Below are 20,235 nucleotides of genomic sequence, written 5' to 3' on the forward strand. Positions count from 1 at the left end.
CAACTACTCATGTCTCTGCTACAGCCACCTTCCTTGGTCCTAATTGCCTCATTTGATAGCTGGAGTCTTGCAGTTTCCTCCAAACTGACTTCCCTAATTTTGCTCTTAACAGTCTACATTCAAGTCTCCACATAGCTGCCAGAGTGGCCCTTCAGAAACGTAAGTCTTGTTGTGTTTTTCCTCTCAGAACCACTGTTAGCCTAGAAGAGGCATTTGCACACTAGGAATATGAGCCCCGTCCTCAAGATATTTCACTTCTCTCTCTAAGTATATTGTTATAATGTACTGATTTTGCTGGATCCTTTATTGCCACCTGTGGAAAATTGCCATTAACATCAATATAAATCTGTAATGTCTACATTATGAATGATGTTGTCACACATGAGGGTGCCTTTTTGCATTTCAAAATTGGCATAATTATGTGTAGTGGCTTGACTCTTCTCAGAACCCTCCATTGGCTTTTGATTTCAAATAGAGCAAAAAAAAAGTTCCTCAAAAAGGCTCAGAAGGCCCTTGGATCAGCCTCTGGTTATCTCTTGGATCTCATTACTCCCTCTTTCTATACTTCAGGGGCTTTGCACTTGCTGTTTTCCCTCTGCCTGGAATTCTCTTTTCCAGATATTTCCATGATTATCTCTTTCAGGGTGTCCTTCTCCAGAGGATCACTTCTTACCTATTCTTTATTCCCTTTCTTGACTTTATTTTTCTTGGTTATCATTATCTGATATTATGTTTATTTTCTGGATTTCCTTTACTAAGATGCAAGTTCAGTGAAACAGGAATTGTATTTTCTGCTTTCTTAGTGCCTAGAATAGAGCTTTGCATATGGTAGGTGCTCAGGAGAAGGGAGATAAGTGAATGCATGACTGAATGAGTGACTGAATTGATCGGCCAGTCCTCACAACAACCACAAAATGGTCTTTTGTTTTTGTTTCTTGAGGATGAGGAGACTGAACTTCAATCAGTGTACACAGAGTGCATCTGATTAACTCCAAAGCTCTTGTTCCTTCCACTCCAACCCACAGCATCCCACATTCTGGGGAAGAACACTTGGTCTGCAAAGTTTCCCACCATATGAAATGATCAGCAGTGAGTGTTGACTAGGCATGTGTACTCAGAGTTAGAAAATGACAGGACCATGACTCTTTCAATCAGCTTGAATATCTATCTTCCTTTGCAGTGGGGAGTATGTAGCTTATCCATTTGGAAATCAATCCAGAATCTTTATATACACTGGCCACTCCTCCATATTTATTACCTTTGCTATTTTAGAAGAAATCTTGATCTGAACCTGCACGTCATCACTTTCCAGCCCTTCCTGCAAACCCTGTAGTCTTTCCACTTCCAGGTGAATGCCTAAAATCAACAAAGGGAGAAATGTTTAAGCATTCAAAGACCTGATAGGCATTGACGAGGCTGGCTACATTTTGATATGACTCTAAATTAGCTGCTGTCTGTTGAGATGGTGAACATAAGCGCTAACACATACTGAGTGGTTTCTACATGCTGGGCACCATGCAAACACTCTGCATACAACGATCTCATTTATTACTCATAAGCATTATCTGAGGTAGACTCTCCTGTTCCCTTCTTGGTTTTGCAGATGAGAAGGTGGGAACAGAGATGTGAAGACATTGCCCAAGGCACATGGTGAATAAAAATAGGAGAGTCTGAATTTGAGCCCTGGTCTGTCTGACACAAATGCCCAGGCTCCAACTACTCTGCTATGCTGCTCTCTCTCTTGGATTTCTATTCTTCAGTGAGCTCCCTCATTGGGGAAACTGAAAAGTAACTATTGTAATGAGAAGTTTACATCAGCAACTGTGTAAGTGATTGTTGATATCAATTTGTAAATGCAGGCCTAACTAATAAAGATTTTCTGTTTGCTATTTGAATGTATATTAATCATGGAAACTAACACATGAACCATTCTACGGAAGGCAGCCTAGCCCAGTGCGATACACGTGGACTTTGAAGTCAGATGCGCCTGAGCTCAAATCCCAGTTACTCTACTTTCAGTGGTCCAAGTAACTGGAAACTTCTTAATTTCAGATTCTCCCCTTTCAAAACTAAATGTCCATGAGTATCGATGGGTATTTAATTTAGCATCACACTTGTTACTTGTGTCTAGTAGGTATTTTAGTAGTACATGTTCTTTCTCTCCACCATGCTTGTTTGGTCCATCAGGGAAAATGTCAATGTAAATTACAAAGTATGGGAGTTTTATTAACAAAGAATGTTTGAGGACCTGAATTTTTCATATTTTAGGAAAATGAAGTAGGCTAAAGGAAAAATAGGTAGAACAATAATAGAATCCAAATTCCTTTTTTCCTATGAGTTCCCTGCTGGCATATTTCTGTTATTACTGTAATGGTTTTTTGTTTTTTTTTTTTTTTTTTGAGACAGTCTCCTAGGCTGGAGTGCACAAGTGTGATCTCGGCTCACTGCAACCTCTGCTTTCCAGGTTCAAGTGATTCTCTTGCCTCAGCCTCCCGAGTAGCTGGGATTACAGGCATCCACCACCACTTCTGGCTAATTTTTTGTATTTTTGGTAGATGATGGGGTTTCACCATGTTGGCCAGGCTGGTCTCGAACTCCTGACCTCAAGTGACCCATAGACTTTGGGCTCCCAAAGTGCTGGGATTACAGAGTGAACCACCACGCCCAGCCTGGAATGGTTCTTTAGTTCTCACTTCCTTAATTCTGCTTTTTTCCTGACTTGGTAAAAACATATGTCCTTAATTATCTTCCTATATCCCAAAGGACTTTCATACATACTTTGACTCTGCTGAAGAGTTTTTTCTTTTCTTTTGACTGACTATCTCTCTCCCCCTAACCAAATCCTACCTTTTGGCTTTAACACACTTATAAAATGTGAATATTAGAACTGTAATATCTCTGTGTCCCCAGCATTAGAACAGTGCCTGACACATGGAAAGGCACTCAACAAATATTTTGAATACCTAAAAGAATGATGTGTGGAACATAGGCAGGCATGAGGTGGCATTAAGTCTAGACTCTTTCTGGCTGCGCCTGCTCTGCAGAACTGCACACACACAATGTAGAGCTGTCCTTGATGAAACATGGACTCAATTAACCTGGACAGGAAGCCCTGATTGTTGGTTTCAGCCTGAGACGGAGGTTTAAAAATTCCTAATATTCTGTAGTATTGACAGTTATTCACATGTACTTGGAGAGCAGGAGGAGCTCCTGCTCTGAAAATTTCCACAATGTTCTGTCTCTTGGAGAGCTTTGAAAGGCACTTAGTACCATGACAATACTGCAATTTTCTCCTGAAGAAAATCATGTGATAGAGGAAGCATTGCTAATATGCCCAATTGCTTAGTGATTTCAATCGGAGACTCTCAAAACATTTTACCTACTTTAATGGATCTTTATAATGCTTTGGTGTTATTATCTCTATTTTAAAAAATGGGAAAACAGAGCCACCGAGGAAAGAAATACTTGTTTCAGATCTAGGAGACAGATTCTGTGATATAATTAAGGTATTAAAACAGAAATTGCTGAACTGGAGAGGGAAGGAGAAACAGAGAGAGAGAGACAGAGAGAGAGAGACAGAGAGAGAGTGAGATGGAGAGGAGAGAGGAGAGGAGAAACAGAGGAAAATGAGGAAAGAGGAGAGAGGAGAGGGGAGAAAGGAGAGAGGCATAGGTACATAGGAGAAAAGCTGAGAATAAAAGAAGATGGGTTTCTTTTCTTCATTTGTGGGCTCCCCACCTTTCCCTCACCTTTTATATAGAACAGACCAATAGTTGAGCTAGCAGCCGCCTGACGGATGGTGGGCAGGGTATCACAGGAGTGAGGAGCCAGAAGTCCAAGCAGTGAACCAATTTTAAAGTTCTCTGGTGCCTGCAGGATAAAGGAGGCATCCCGTTGTGATGAGGTAGCTTGGTCATATCTCAGGATATTCCTAACGCTGGATCTCAAGTCTCTTATTTTCTCTCTGCAGGTCCTTAGAATGAAATCTGATCTTGCACTTTCTCCTAAAAGATGCCTATTTTCAAGGGCAGTGGAAAAGTAAGCATGCATGTAAAGACAACCCAATAGCTCAATTTGTATGTGTGAGCTGCACTCTGAAGTTAGAGCTCTCTCCAAAAGTACTTCAAAAAGCACTTTGCTCTGAGATGCAAGATCCACCAGGCAGGAGTTTTGGATTCCAGACGTCTCAGCGATCCCTGCTGTTCACAAGGAATAAAGTCTATTCATTCCAGGGGATTACTTACCACAATATCATTTGTCAGCACTTTCGCTGTGATCTGGAAGGCTCTTTCCCTTTCCCACTCTTTTTGTGAAACAAGCCACATTCGGAGAAGCTGTTGGTCAAAGAATAAATGATCTTTCTTTAGTATTCTTCATATTCATCTAGTTTCATATTCTCTCTTTCTGTCTCTGCCTCTTCTGTAACAGGGTGCTCGCTTCCCCACAATTTTTAAGTAGATGGCTGTATGTGGGGTGTGGGTGGGTCCAGCTGGATGTCTTCATGTGAGGAAAATGCAGTAGAGTTTGGAGTGGACATTGAAGAACAGGTTAGGGAGAATGAGAATCAGTTTGAGTGGAGGCTCTACTCACATTAAACATTTCTTGACAGTCCTCTGCATTCACATTATCCCACATCATGGTCTTCAGAAGTTTTCCTAGGGCATCCATGGATCGTTCATAGAGAAACTGAAATCAAATACATGTGTGTAAGTCTCAGGCTGGGGTGAGGCAGTAAGGTCCCACTGCAGATTTTCATTCTGCTTAGTCCTCACTAGTGCATACTTGAATGTGCTCCTTATCTTTGTCTGTCTGGCCTTCACTTTTCAGATTTTCCAGAGGTGGAAGGGGCAGCAACCTCCGAGTATTCTCTTCAAGAATGTTAAGGTGATCTTGTAGTGAGAGCTGAGGTTTCAGTTTACTGAAATGAGAACCAGGTGGAGGAATGGATATTACAATGACCAACAGAACATACCCAGTGGAGTTCCCAAGAACTGCCAATCACATCTGACCATGTGACTAATGTGTCACATTTTCTGACATGTTGGGATGTTGAGAGAGGTGGTGACAGGAGTAGGGAGCGATGGGAACATAGAATCAGACTGCATTGGTGAGCATAGTCAATACGCCTCCATTCTTTAGATTGATGAACAAATCACCACTCACTTTGTGTTCCTTAACACTTTATTATATGATCTGTGACAGCTTTAACCCACTTGTTTTCTCCATCTCGTGTGTGTGTGAGAGAGAGAGTGTGAGAAAGAGAGAGAGAGAGAATGACAGAGAGATATACATGTATCTCCTCAACTAGATTGTAGGTCTGCAGCAGTGACTTTTATCGATTTCATGTGTCTTTTCATGTTCTAAATAGTGCCACATATACTATAGGTTCTTATGAATGCACAAGTGAACAAATGACACTGGAGTGTTTCTTCCTTTCTGCCTTCCTTTCAAATGTTTACTATAGACTTCATGAGGATATGAAAAAGTCTAGACATGACTTGGAAAAATGTACATGTTCAATAAGCATGAAAAACCACATTTACTTTTAAATAAATGTAAGTTAAGACAATAAGATACCATTAGTCAGCTACCAAATTAGCAAAGCAATTAAAAATGATGACACCATCAGGGAAACAAGGTTCTCTTAGAGAGGAATAAAATTCAGTACCAGCTGGGAAAGCTCTATGTAGTATTCTCATCTTTATTGTCTGGTTCACTGCTAATCAATGTATCGAAGTATAATTTATGTATAGTAAGCTGCATCCATGAAAACAATTTTGAGAGACATTCACACTCACGAAAACACTGACAGTTAGATAATCAATATAGAAGATTTCTATCATACTCTATTTTTTTTTTATTCCCCTTTCCAGGTTATCTTTTCCTCCCCCTTGACAACCACTGATTTGCTTGCTGTCATTAGAGATTAGTTTCCAAGTTCTACAGCTGTGCTGTCTCTAGCCACATATGCTAGTGAACATGAGTTGTGGGCTGATCCGGATTAAGATGCAATGTAAGTGTAACACATAGGATTTTGAAGATTTAGTATGAAGAATAATATAAATTATCCAATTTTAAAATACTGAATATATGTTGAAATAATATAATAAATATATTGGATCAAATAAAATATACTATTAAAATTAATTTTATCATTTCTTTTCACTGGTTTAAAAGTGGTTACCAGACAGTTTTAAATGACATATGTGACTTGCATTGTGTTTCTACTTGACAACACTCTTCTAGAGCCTGGTTAATTCTTAATTCTTCTTCGAGATTGATTTATTTGAGATTTCTACAAACCTCCCTCATTTTTGTTAACATAGCAACCTGTACTTTCTCTTATCTTGCCTCTTACCACATTTGGAGAAATTACGTGGGTGCTTCTTACATCCGTTTCCCCCAGTAGGCTGAAACTCTGTCAGGGGAGTTCTCGTTCATCATCACTCCTTTGCAACCAAGTTCACTGACTGATATGACATAGATGCCACTTAATAATATTTATTGAATAAAACCATCAACTATTATACTTAAAAGTTCAGAAAATAATTTTTTGCACAAAGGTGTTCATCAAAGTATTATTCATAGTTTTTAAAATAGGCAACAATTATATATAGCAATAGGAGGTTGGTTAAGTAAGATGAGACATATTTATTCAAAATATTAGGCAGCCATTAAAGATATATTTGTTACCTCAATGTAATCAACACCATATGTTAAAAGCTTATAACTAACATTATACTCAATGGTGAAAGGCTGAAAACATCCCCTGTAAGATCAAGAATAAGACAAGGATACCACTTTTACAACTTCTATTTAGCATAGTACTGGAAGTCCCAGCCAGAGCAATTAGGCAAGGAAAAATTAAACAGGCATCTAAATTAGAAAAGAAGAAGTAAAACTATCTCTGTTTAGAGATGACACAGTCTTATATGTAGGAGCCCTAATGACTCTACCAAAAAACTGTGAGAACTAATAAATGAATTCAGCAAAGTTGCGAGATACAAAATCAACCTATCAAAATCTGTTGCATTTCTGCGTACAACTGATTTGTTAAGAAATGAACAAACTGAAAAGGAAATGAACAATTCCATTTACAGCAGCATCAAAAAGAATAAAGTACTTAGGAATAAACTTAACCAAGTGAAACACAGAAACCTACTAAACATTGTTGAAAGAAATGAAAGAAGGCACAAATAATGGAACGGCATCCTGTGTTCATGAATTAAACAATAATGTAAAGATGACGAGATCTTAATATTGTTAAGATTAGATCTACAGAGTTAATGTAATTCCTATCAAAATACCAAAGGTGCTTTTGTAGAAATAGAAAAATTCATCCTAAAATTCATATGAAATCTCTAGAGACCCCAAATAGCCAAAACAATTTTGAAGAAGAACAAAGTTGGATGTCTTATACTTACTGATTTCAAAACTTTTTACAAAAGCACAGTAATCAAAATAGTATGTAACTGGCATAAAGTTAGACATGTAGGCCAGGTATGGTGGTAGGAACCTGTAATCCCAGCATTTTGGGAGGCTGAGGTGGGCTGACAGCTTGAGCCCAGGAGTTCAAGACCAGCCTAGACAACATGGCAAAACTATGTCTCTACAAAAATAGAAAAATGAGCTCGGTGTGGTGGTGCTCGCCTGTGGTCCCAGATACTTGGGAGGCTGAGGAGGGAGAATCACTTGAGCCCAGGAGGTCAAGGGTGCAGTAAGCTGAGATTGTGCCACTGCACTCCAGCCTGGGTGACAGAGTAAGACCCCATCTCAAAAAACAAAAACAAAAAAAGAGACATATGAATCCATGGAATAGAATAAAGAGCTTATAAGTAAACCATTAAATGAATTACGACAAGGGTACCAAGACCATTCCATGGGGAAAGGACAATTTTTTAAAAAACAAATTTTATTGAGTATATTTAAGTTTTACAACATGATGTTATAAGATATACATAGGAAAAGGTTACCATACTGAAACAAATTAACATAGCCATCATCTCACATAGTTACCCATTTCTCTTCTACCCGTTCCCACCTCTGCCCCATGGCAAGACCAAAAGTAGGAACAGCTATAATCTACTCACTTAGCAAAATCCTTAATACAATACACTATTATTAAATATAGTCCTAGGTTGTACATTATTAGATCTTTAGACTTGTTCATCAGATTTCCTTGCTACTTTATATCTTTTGACTTACATTTTCCATTTCCTACTCACCACTGAGAATAAAACAGTAGCTGCTGTTTTTTATTCTCCATTTCTGTATATCTGACATTTAAAAAATTCCACATACAAGTGAGATTACACAATATTTTTTTTCTGTGTCTGGCTTATTTTACATAGTATAATGTTGTACAGGTCCACTCATGTTGTAATAAATGGAAGGATTTCCTTTTTAAAGGCTGAATAATATTCCATTATGGGCATAAATATCACAATGTCTTTATCCATTCATTCATTGACAGACACCGAGGTTGTTTCTACATCTGAGCTATTGTTAATAATGGTGCAATAAATATGGAAGTACAGATAACTTAAAATTTTTTTAATTTAAAAAGCTATAGGGGTACAAGTGGTTTTTGGTTACATGGATGAGCTGTATAGTAGTGAAGTCTGAGATTTTAGTGTACTTGTTACCCAAAGAGTGTACATTGTACCCCAACAGGTACATTGTCATCTCTCAGGGAGTGCAGATATCTTTACGAGGTGGTAATTTCATTTCCTTTGGGTATATACACAGAAGAGAAATTGCTGGGTCCTATAGTAATTATATTTTTAATTTCTTTTGGACCCTCCATCCTGTTTTCCATAATGGATGTACCAATTTACATTCCCACCAACAGTGTACAAGGGTTTCCCTTTCTCTATATTCTTGCTAACATGTGTTCGGGTTTCTTTTTGATAACAGCTATCTTAGCAGGTATGAGGTAATATCTCAGAGCAGTTTTAATTTGAGTTAAAACTGCTCTAATTATGGGTGATATTGAGTATTCTTCATTTGCCTTTTAGCCATTTGCATGCTTTCTTTTGAGAAATGTCTACTCTGGTCCTTTGTCCATTTTTAAATCAGATTATATATTTTCTTGCTATTGAGTTGTATGAGTTCTTTTTAATTTTGGATATTAACTCCTTATCAGATACATGGTTTGCAAATATTTTTTCCAATCCACAGGTTGCCTTTTCATTTTGTTGACTATTCCCTTTGTGCTGCAGAAACTTTATAGTTTGATGTAGTGCCATTTATTTATTTTTCCTTTTGTAGGCCAAGCTTTTGATGTGAGGACAATCTTTATAAGAAACGTCATTGGAAAAACTGAATATCCACATGCAAAAGAGTTAAGTTGGACCCTTATGTTACACCATATGCTAAAATCAACTCACAATGGATGTAAGAGCTAAAGCTATGAAACTCTAAGAAGAAAACATAGGGAAAAGCTTCATGATCTTGAATTTGACAGTGATTTCTTGAAACACAGGCAAGAAAAGGAAAAATAGACAAATGGACTACTTAAAAATTATAAACTTCTGTGCATTTGGGGAATACAAAAGAGGGAGTGAGAGTGGGGAGCAAGGGTGAAAAAACTACTTATTGGCTACTATGCCCACTACCTGGGTGACAGATTCATTTGTACCCCAAGTCTCAGCATCATGCAATATAGAAACTTGCACATGTACTCCCAAATATAAAATAAAGGTTGAAAAAACAAACTGAAATAAAACTTTTGTGAATCAAAGGATAGAATCAGCAGAGTGAAAAGGCAACTTATTAGATGGGATAAAGTATTTGCAAATCATATGTCTGATAAGAGGTTAATGTCCAGAATAAATTTAAAAAATACTATAATTAAACAACAAAACACCAAACAACTTGATTTTTAAAATATGGAAAGGACTTGAGTAGACATTTCTCCATAAAAAATATACAAATAGCTAACAAACATATGAAATGATGTTCAACATCACTAATCATTAGGATAATGCAAATCAAAACCACAAGAAAATACCACCTCATACCCATTAGAATGGCTATAAAAAACAAAGTTTTGGGTCACAAAAATCAATATACACAAATCAGTAGCTCTACTATATACCAACAATAATCCCTTTTACAGCAGCTGAAAAAAAAATTAAATACCTAGAAATATACTTAACCAAGGAAGTGAAGGATCTCTATGAGGAAAACTACAAAACACTGCTAAAAGAAATCATAGATAACACAAACAAATGGAAACACATCCCATACTCAAGGAAGGGAAGAATCAATATTGTGAAAATGCCTGTACTGCCCAAGGTAATCTACAAATTCAATACAATTCTCATTAAAATACGATTATCATTTTTCATAGGACATAGGAAAAACAATCCTAAAATTCATATGGAATAAAGAAAGAGCCCACATAGCCAAAGCAATAGTAAGAAAAAAGAACAAATCTGGAGTCATTACATTACCTGATTTTATACAAAACTATAGTTACTGAAACAGCATAGCACTGGTGTAAAAATAGGCACTTAGACTGATGGAACAGAATAGAGAACCCCAAAATAAAGCCAAGTACTTTTAGCCAACAATACGAATGTACTTAACAATACTGAACTGTACACTTAAAAATGACTGATTATAAATTTTATATTGTATTTATTTTGCCACAATTAAACATTAACAAAAACTAAAAACTAAGAAAAGTATGATGTTTGTGAAGAATTGGTGATAATGTGGAAATATGTAAGGTGAAGTTAGAAAAGGCAGGATGAAAAATCATATGCAGAGTAGAATGTCAACTCTGTTATAAAAATGGAGGACTAGAAATAAAGACTTAAAGGAATGTATTAGCACATTTTCACAGTGCTATAAAGAAATACCCAAGACTAGGTAATTTATAAAGGAAAGAGGTTTAACTGACTCACAGTTCCACATGGCTCAGGAAGCCTCAGGAAACTTACAATTGTAGCCGAAGGGAAAGCAGGTACCTCTTCACAATGCAGCAGAAGAGAGTAAGCATGTGAAGGAGGAACTGCCAAACACTTATAAAACTATCAGATCTCATGAGAACTCACTCACTATCACGAGAACAGCATGGGGGAAACCACTCCCATGATCTAATCACCCCCTTCCCTTCATATGTGGAGATTACAGGTCTCCCCCTCAACATATGGGGATTACAATTCGAGATGAGATTTGGGTGGGGACACGAAGTCAAACCACATCAAGGAAATAGACCACAGTGTTGGCAACAGTGGCACGATGGTTGGTTTTTATTATTTCTTAAAAATTTTGTGTAGTTTCCCAATCTTTACAGAGGACTTCTATTTCTTTTTCTTTTTGTTTCCTCATCTTTTATTTTAGGTTCAGAGGGTACATGTGTGGGTTTGTTTTATGGGTAAATTGCATGTCATAAGGATTTGGTGTACAGATTATCTCATCAATAAGCATAGAACCAGATAGATAGTTTTTAAATTCTCACCTTCCTCCCAACCTCCACCCACAACTAGGCCCCAGTGTCTATTGTTTCCTTATTTGTTTCCATGTGTACTTAATATTTATCTCCTACTTATAAAATTAGTGGTATTTGGTTTTCCTGCATTAATTTGCTTAGGTTTATGGCTTCCAGCTCCATTCGTGTTACTGCAGAAGACAGATTTAATTCTTTTGTGTGACTGTATAGTATTCTATGGTGTAATGTATCACATTTTCTTTATCCAGTCTACCATTGATGGACATCTAGTTTATTTCATGTCTTTGCTGCTGTGAATAGTGCTGCAATGAACATATGCATCCATATGTCTTTATGGTAGAGCTATTTATATCCCCTGGGTATATACCAAGGAATGGGATTGCTGGGTTGAATTGTAGCTGTCTTTTGCGAGATATCCAAACTGCTTTCCACAATGGCTGAACTAGTTTACATTCCCAGCTGCAGTGTATAAGTGTTCCGTTTTCTCCACAACCTTATCAGCATCTTTCTTTGAGTTTTTAGTAATAGCCATTCTGATTGGCATGAGACACTATCTTATTGTGGTTTTAACTTCTATTTATTTTACTGCAGGGTGAAAATATTATTTTTAAATTGTGCCAAAAATTATTTTCTTTTTCAGGATTATTGCTGCTAACCAACTAGAATGTGATTAGGGCTTTCATAAGATTTTAATTGAAAGTTTAAAATTTGCCTGGAGGCCAAGATCTAGAAAGAGGAATTTCCTTTTGCAGAGAAATTTTAGTCCATATATCAATACATGTAATTCTTCTGAGTAGCTCTTCAGTCTCTGTCAGTCATCAAATGACCAATCTCTCAGTCAGATCCGTAACTCTTTGGAAGGAGAAAAAGCCCCAGTTTGAAGCTCTTATTAATGAACTATGTTCAGTTTTGGGAGTGTGTACTGAAGTCTGCACTAATAGATGTTAGTTGATCAGGAGGAGGATAAGTGGGAAAATACTTTTGCAATGAAAACAACAAACAATTATCTACCTGAGATATCTAATGGCGATTAAGGCTTTCCACCGAACAGGGCTAGCTAAGGAATCCAGGGGCTCGCCTCTAATGAAGTCCTACAACACAAATAAGGAGATCAAATGTTTCAGAAAGGCTCAGGAAAGTTTCCAGATGCAGCTGCAATCTCATCGGATCATCATAAACAAGGCAGAGATCTGTTATGTGGGACTGGTGAGGTCTATTCACTTTTTAAAAAGATAGCCCTGAAGTCTTGGTAATAGAATACTCAGGACCTTCCTTATTCCCTCTCTGCACACTCACCAGCATGTAACCAATCAGCATCTCCTTGTAGGAAAACTGGAACCCCTGATCCTCAGCATCTTGGACAGCAATGCCAATCTCAGTGATGCTTCTTGTGAAACTCATTTGTAGATCCATGTCCTAAAGCAAAAGCATTCACAATGCAAGTCAAGGTCTAAGGCACCACGCTCAGGTCTATTAACATGTGACCTAGCTTTGAAGTATGTTCCCAGACAGGAATGAGGATCTTTGCTTCCTTTGCCATCTCTACTCCAGACTAGGGTCTAAGTTGCAGGGAAAGTGAGAAACAAAGGCCATTTTTCCTCCCTACCACCCACAATAGAATGAAAGTTCTCTAGAGCAGTGGCTTTCAAACCTTTTTGACCATAAACAACAGTAGAAAACAGTTTACAATTCCACCTAGTACCTATATGCCCCAAATATGTCTAATATATAACAGAAATAATAGTTATAGTTTTTATATGTAAAGTACTCTGTTATTTCATTAAATAATTTTTCTGGTTTTGACCTATTAAACTGATTTCAACTGGTAGGTCACAACCCAAAGTTTGCAAAACGTTGCTTTAGTTTATAGCTCAACTTCTAAAGACCCTGGAACCAGAATATAATCCCTTGTTCTGCCCTGGATTAGGATCCTGGATTCTGACTTCAGAATTGGATTGTTACATGTTGGAAACCTTTCAATTGGAATCAAATCAAAAGAACATCTTTGCTTGGTACACTTCAGGGGGGCATCTATCTATCTATCTATCTATCTATCTATCTATCTATCTATCTATCTATCTATCTATCTATCTATCTATCTTCTAGATCTCCTACCTTGTTCATCACAGACATGCCCAGAACCTAAAAAAATTAAAGGCAAAATTAGATTCTCAATGAGTAGCAGTCAGAGATACACTCAACCCAACAAAATGACCCACCCATCAACCTGAAGGACAATAGTAAAGCAGGAGGTAGAGCCTTGCCAAGGGGCATCTTGCCAAGGGGACAGAGGCAATTCACTTCTTCCATTTTTGAAGTGAGACCTTGTACATTTTCAGAGTCTTTCCTCCAGGTGAATCATGAGTAAGCTGCAGAAGGCAGGTTAGAGACTTCGAGTCTTGGGTTTTCAGCCTTCACAATCATTTAAAGAGGCTCAACAGACTTTGGTAAGGAAGGGTAAAGGCTCTTAGGGAAATGAGAAGTGAAAAATTATAAAATGAAAAGTCAAAGGGTAGCTAACTCTGGAACTGTGAGTACAGTGAGTTCTGCTATAACATTTGTGTTGAAAATGCAGATTTGTTCCAATGAGATTGACATACTGTATCAGAGAATACTTTTAGTACATGCTGAATTCACATTTGCTTGTGTGCAGTTTCCTCGGTGAGAGGAAAGGTGCACAGGTGAACTGAGCCAGGTAGGAATACTCAAAGCATACACATGCACACACCCCATGAATCTACCAGCTACCTCAGTTTACTGTGTGTTATGAGTCTTTCCCATCCAAATCTGGTATTACAACAGTCCATTAGATTTCAGATAACCCTCCTTCCTTTTACCATTTCATAGGAAGTTCCAACCTTCATAACTGACTTCAGGTGTTTCAAGGTAAAATGCCATTTTTTAGGTAGCATTTCTGTATTTTTAATTTTTTGTAAAAAGATTCCTATTCACTGGCAAAATGATTGCATACACAGGAAACCCTAAAAACTCCACCAAAAGACTGCTGGAGCTGATTAATGATTTCAGTAAGGTTTCAGGATACAAAGTCAATGTACAAAATCAGTAGCATTTTTATACACCAATAATGTCCAGGCTGAGAGTCAAATCAAGAACATAATCTCATTTACAGTAGCCACAAAGAAAATGAAATACCTAGGAATACAGTTAACCAAGGTCATGAAAGATCTTTATGAGAACTACAAAACGCTGCTGAAAGAAATCAGAGATGACACAAATAAATGAAAAAACATTCCATGCTCACAGATAGGAAGAATCAATATTGTTAGAATGATCATACTGCCCAAAGCAATTTACAGATTCATTGGTATTTCTATCAAATTACCAATGTCACTCTTCAGAGAATTAGAAAAAAACTATTGTAAAATTCATATGGAACAACAAAAAAAGCCTGAATAGTCAAAGCAATACTAAGATGGAAGTATCATACTGCCTGACTTCCAACTATACTATAAGGCTATAGTAATCAAAACAGCATGGTGCTGGCACAAAAACAGACACATAAACCAATAGAACAGAATAGAAAACTCAGAAATAAAGCTATACACCATGTGATCTTTGACAAAGTTGACAACAACAACAAAAAAGCAATAGGAAAAGGACTCTCTATTCTATAAATAATGTTGCTGGGATAACTGGGTAACCATATGCAGATAAGTGAAACTAGACCCTTACCTTTCACTATGTATCAAAATTAACCCAAGGTAGATTAAATATTTAATTGACAAGTGGGATCTAATTAAACTAAAGAGCTTCTGCACAGCAAAAGAAAATATCAACAGAATAAACAGACAACCTACAGAATGGGAGAAAATATCCTCAAACTATGCATCTGACAAAGGTCTGCTATCCAGAATCTATAAGGAACTTCAACAAATCAACAAGCAAAGAACAAAAAACCCTAATAAAAAGTGGACAAAGGATATGAACAGACACTTCTCAAAAGAGGACATATAAGTGGCCAACAAACATGAAAAAATGCTCATCATCACTAGCCATCATAGATATGCAAATCAAACCCACAATGGAATACTGTCTTATAGTGGTTAGAATGGCTATTACAAAAAAAGTAAAAACAAACAAACAAACAAACAAAAAACAGATGCTGGTGAGGCTGGGGAGAAAAGGGAATGTTTATACACTGTTGATGGGAATGTAAATTAGTTCAGGCACTGTGGAAAGCAGATTGGAGATTTCTCAAAGAACTTAAAACAGAGCTACCATTCTATCCAGTGATTCCATTACTGGGAATGTACTAAAAAAATAAATCATTTCACCAAAAAGACACATGCACTTATATGTCCATTGCTGCATTATTCACAATAGCAAAGACATGGAATCAACAATGGAGGACTGGATTAAAAATGTGGGATATATGTATACACACACACACACACACACACACACACACCATATTTATATGGTTTGACTGTGTCCCCACCCAAATCTCATCTTGAATTCCCATATGTTGTGGAAGGGACTTGATGGGAGGTAACTGAATCATGGGGGCAGGTCTTTTCTATGCTGTTCTCATGACAGTGAATAAGTCTCATGATATCTGATGATTATATAAGTGGGGAGTTTCCCTGCACAAGCTCTCTTCTCTTGTCTGCTGCCACATGAGACGTGCCTTTGACCTTCTGCTGTGATTGTGAGGCATCCCCAGCCACATGGAACTGTAAGTCCATTAAACACTGTTTTCTTCCAAGTCTCAGGTATGTCTTTATCAGCATAGTGAAAATGGACTAATACAGTACATATACCACGGATTACTATACAGCCATAAAAAATAATAAAATTATGTCTTTTGCAGCAACATGGATGGAGCTGGAGGCTATAATACTAAAAATTAATGCAGGGACAGAAAACCAAATAAGTGTGAGCTAAATATTGAGCACATAATCATGGGAACAAGACACTGTGGACTATTAGAGGAGGACAAGGGTAAAAAAACTAACTGTGGGGTATTATGCTCATTACCTGGATGCAATATACCCATGCAACACACCTGCACATGTACCTCCTGTATCTAAAAGTTGAAAAAAATTCAATGGGAAATAATTTTGTTCAGATCTGTGAGAAGAAATAATCTGTCCAGGAGGGGCTTCTAAACTAAAAAGAGTGTGTCACTGATGGAGTTTTATGAGTGTTATGCCTCAACCTCATTTCCTTCTTATGTTCTTACCTATATTATCTTGTGTATATGTTGTGTTATAGCAGAACGGACTGTACCCTGAAAGTGTATAGTAATGTTTATCTTAATCATTCTTATTTTCTTTCCTCTTTTATTTATTTATTTTTAGTGATAAGGTATTGCTCTGTCACCCAGGCTATAGTGCACTGGGACTAATGGTATGTACCACCCCACCTGGGCAATTGTTTTATTTATTTGTTCTTATAGATGAGATCTTGATACTTTTCCCTGGCTGATTTCAACCCCCTGGCCTCAAGTGGTCCTCCAACTTTGTCCTCACAAAGTGCTGAGATTACAGGCTTAAAAAATTATTTCTTGTAGAGATGAGGCCTCACTATGTTGCTCAGGCTGGTCTCTAACTCCTGGCCTCAAGTGATCTTCCCATCTTGGACTCTCAAAATGGTTGGATTACAGGCATGAGCCACCTTGCTTGGCTCCTCTCTCTTGTATTTTCCTCATAATGTTCCTCAATGATTGACTATAAGTTAATGTAACATAAAACATATTTTATTATGTTTTCTATTTTCATCATTGCTTATCAGATTTTGGGGGCATCAGAATCAACTCTTGAGGAGCATATTGAAAATACAAATTCAGTGATTCAACTCTGAAGACTGGGATTCTTTAGGCATCTCTATTTTTGACAGGTTCTCCAGGCAATTCTTATGCAACTAAGGTGTGAGGAAGACTGCCCTATACCCTTCCACTAGCATATACTGATGACTACAATTTCATGAGTTCTTATGAGTCTATTCTTATCACATGTACATATGAATAAATGTGAAGAGCACTTATGCATCAACATGTGGTTTGTGGAGACACAGACGAGAAGCTAAAGGAGTCAGCAAGGTGCTGACAATCTAACAGGAGAAGCAGATGTGCATATAATCAATGAAAGCCTCCTACATCGATCTATAAACTTGAACCTTTTAAGCATATAGATTTCCAGAGTTTTCCCAAGACTTACTGAAGTAACTTCTCTAGAAAACAACTCTAGGAAGCTATATTTTAAACTTGATTCTTATGTGATTCTTAGGTGGCCAGCCTGGTATCTGTCAGCAAAATGGATGAATTCACAATATGTATAAAGCAATTTATTAAAGATACAAATAAAATGCTATGGAAGACAGAATGATCAGATAAATTTCAACTTGGTTTGGTGGCTCCGAAGGTAGAACATTCTTGGTATGTTTAAGAAGCATCAAGGAGGGTCAGGGCGGCTGGGATGAATGTGGAGAGGAAGACAGTGCAACATAGGTGAACTGAATAGCCTGATGAATGACCTATTTTATTCACTTAAAGTATGTGTATGACACTTACTATTTGTGAGACACTGTTCAAGGTAGTTTGTAAGCCTTATTATATAAAAAGTGAAAGAACTACCACGGGCTAACACTTCTGATGCTATTACAAGGAAGTGATAAGCCAGGTGCCCTAAAATAGTACAGGAGTAACTGTTTCAAGTTCAAACAAGGGTGAGATCACTATGGATATGATTGACGTGGGACAATCACGCATCACAACAGTGGTAGGACATGAACAGCTCAGGGCCTTAGGAAAGAAAATAGATTACCTGATGCTATTTTAAAATGAATTTTTCTGTTCCCATATGTTCTCATTTCCCAAACATACCAGATCCTATCTATCTTTGTTTTGGCCTGTATCCTTTAAGCCTGAAGGATGCAGCCATCCACGTTGCTGAAAAACACATGTTTTATTCTTTTTTTATGGCTGTGTAGTAATCCATGAGACATTTACTGTATTAGTCTGTTTTCACGCTGATGATAAAAACATACCCAAGACTGGGAAGGAAAAAGGCTTCCCAGGGGCTGAGCCCCTGCAAGTTTTAGCAACCCCAGCCTAGAAATGGAGGCAGCCCTGCAATGGGCGTTACCTGAGAGCACTGGCCATGAAGAAACAGGACTTGGGATACGATGTCTTGATTAAGTCTGGAGAGAAGTTGCTTCTTGGGAGCATGGAGGGCCACAGCTCCATAGATGACCATGACATCTGTCTTGGTCAGGCTCTTTTTCCCAGAAAAAAGGCTCTGAAGACCAGGAAAGGGAGATGTGAAAAATGTGACTGAAGGAGTTTTATTTTCTCTTGTGTTTTTTTCCTAATCCCATGGACCACTATAGGGATAAGAAACTGAACTGGGATGATTTAAATAAGTCTAAAATGAATGTACTTTTGCTTGTTTAAATGTAAACACGCAGGATGGTCCTGTGGGACGATCAGGGCTTCCAAGAGATAACTGGGAGAAGCTTTTGTTAATTATTTACTTATCAGGCCCCTTTCCTTCAAGGTAAGCAGAGTATACATGAGAGGAGCTATTCCTGAGGGCTGAGCGGTTGGCAGAGCAACAAACCTAGCCACATGCAGAGCGCATTTAGGATCTTCCAGATCAGCTTTAGGGTCAGAGAAAATAGACTTTTAATATAGCTGATCATCCTGAGAAGACTAGGCTTAGACAGTTCTGACCTGGAATAAGAAACTGGCGACAGGAGTAAGTATAATGTAGAGAAAGGATATTCACTGAAGAAATCAGGGTTGTCTGGCCTTGCAATACTGAGAAACTTGAAGAAGATGATTCTTCTTACCTTACATCGATTCATGAAAAACTTTTCCTGATTTTGGAATGTTTTAAGAACCTTTAAAACAATATCCAAATGGTTCTCGGCACAGTATCCTAAAATAGATGTTATTCCCTAAAATCAGAGAAGGTATGACATTTTGAGTTTAACCGTTTATTTACTCAACAAATATTTACTGAGCACCTATTATGGGCCAGGTACCCTTTTAGGTGCTGAGGGTACAGTAGTTTGCACAACATACCGAAGTCCCCATCTTTGTGAAGTATACAACCAGGAGAACTGAGAGGGAAGTAACAGGGAAGTGAAAAAAGTAAACACATCAATTCAGTAAAAAGGTAAATATACAGTGTGTGTGCCAGATGGTGATGAGTGCTATAAAGATAAGTAAAGCAGGAATAGGTAGTGAGGGTTGGGGGAAGTTTGCATTTTTAAAATAGGATTGTCAGAGATGGTCTCATGGACAAGGTGACAATAAGCAGAGCCCTGAAATGAGTGAGGGAGTGAGCCATTAGACTATCTGGAAAGGAGAGTTTCAATCAGAGAGAAGGTAGGTGCAAAGCTCCTGAAGTCCACTGAGAGGGCTGAGTGAGCAGTCAGGGAGGAGAGCAGTGCAAAATGAGTCAGACAGGAGGTGAGAGGTTCATCACAGTAGGGCCTTTTAGGCTATCCCCAAGATTTTGGACTTGTAATCTATGATTGCTGGGAAGCTAATGGAGGTTTTTTCCAGCTTGAATTAACAGATGCTTGTAAAGAATCATTCTGTTCCTGAAACTTTATTGTATCTTAAGAGGTTAAATTTCTGAAAGTTGGCAGCTCTTGTTTCACACTCAGGTTATATATTCCCGCTGTCCCCACCTCTCTTGTCCAAAGCTGATTTCACCAGAGTTCCTTCATGGCAATTTGTTCCTGAAACCTGTTATATGTCATTCAGTTGCATAACCCTGCCAGAGCCATCGTGAAAACTCATA

The 20,235-nt window shown here is 37.8% G+C and overlaps 1 protein-coding gene across 1 annotated transcript in view; it reads right to left on the reverse strand.

Annotated features, from left to right (window-relative positions):
- MROH2B (maestro heat-like repeat family member 2B) overlaps positions 1-20,235 on the reverse strand; it is a 76,707-nt gene that overhangs the window by 16,211 nt on the left and 40,261 nt on the right. Inside the window, exons 20-29 of the mRNA XM_011944417.1 lie at positions 19,274-19,381; positions 18,568-18,720; positions 13,577-13,603; positions 12,758-12,877; positions 12,473-12,552; positions 4,783-4,918; positions 4,591-4,686; positions 4,245-4,334; positions 3,750-3,870; positions 1,259-1,356 (exon numbers count right to left, since the gene is read on the reverse strand). Coding sequence (XP_011799807.1) covers positions 1,259-1,356; positions 3,750-3,870; positions 4,245-4,334; positions 4,591-4,686; positions 4,783-4,918; positions 12,473-12,552; positions 12,758-12,877; positions 13,577-13,603; positions 18,568-18,720; positions 19,274-19,381 — 1,029 coding nt within the window. The remainder of the gene's footprint in view (positions 1-1,258; positions 1,357-3,749; positions 3,871-4,244; positions 4,335-4,590; positions 4,687-4,782; positions 4,919-12,472; positions 12,553-12,757; positions 12,878-13,576; positions 13,604-18,567; positions 18,721-19,273; positions 19,382-20,235) is intronic.

The sequence above is a fragment of the Colobus angolensis genome, unplaced genomic scaffold, assembly GCF_000951035.1.
Source record: "Colobus angolensis palliatus isolate OR3802 unplaced genomic scaffold, Cang.pa_1.0 Scaffold230, whole genome shotgun sequence".
In the NCBI taxonomy this organism is placed as follows: Eukaryota; Metazoa; Chordata; class Mammalia; order Primates; family Cercopithecidae; genus Colobus; species Colobus angolensis.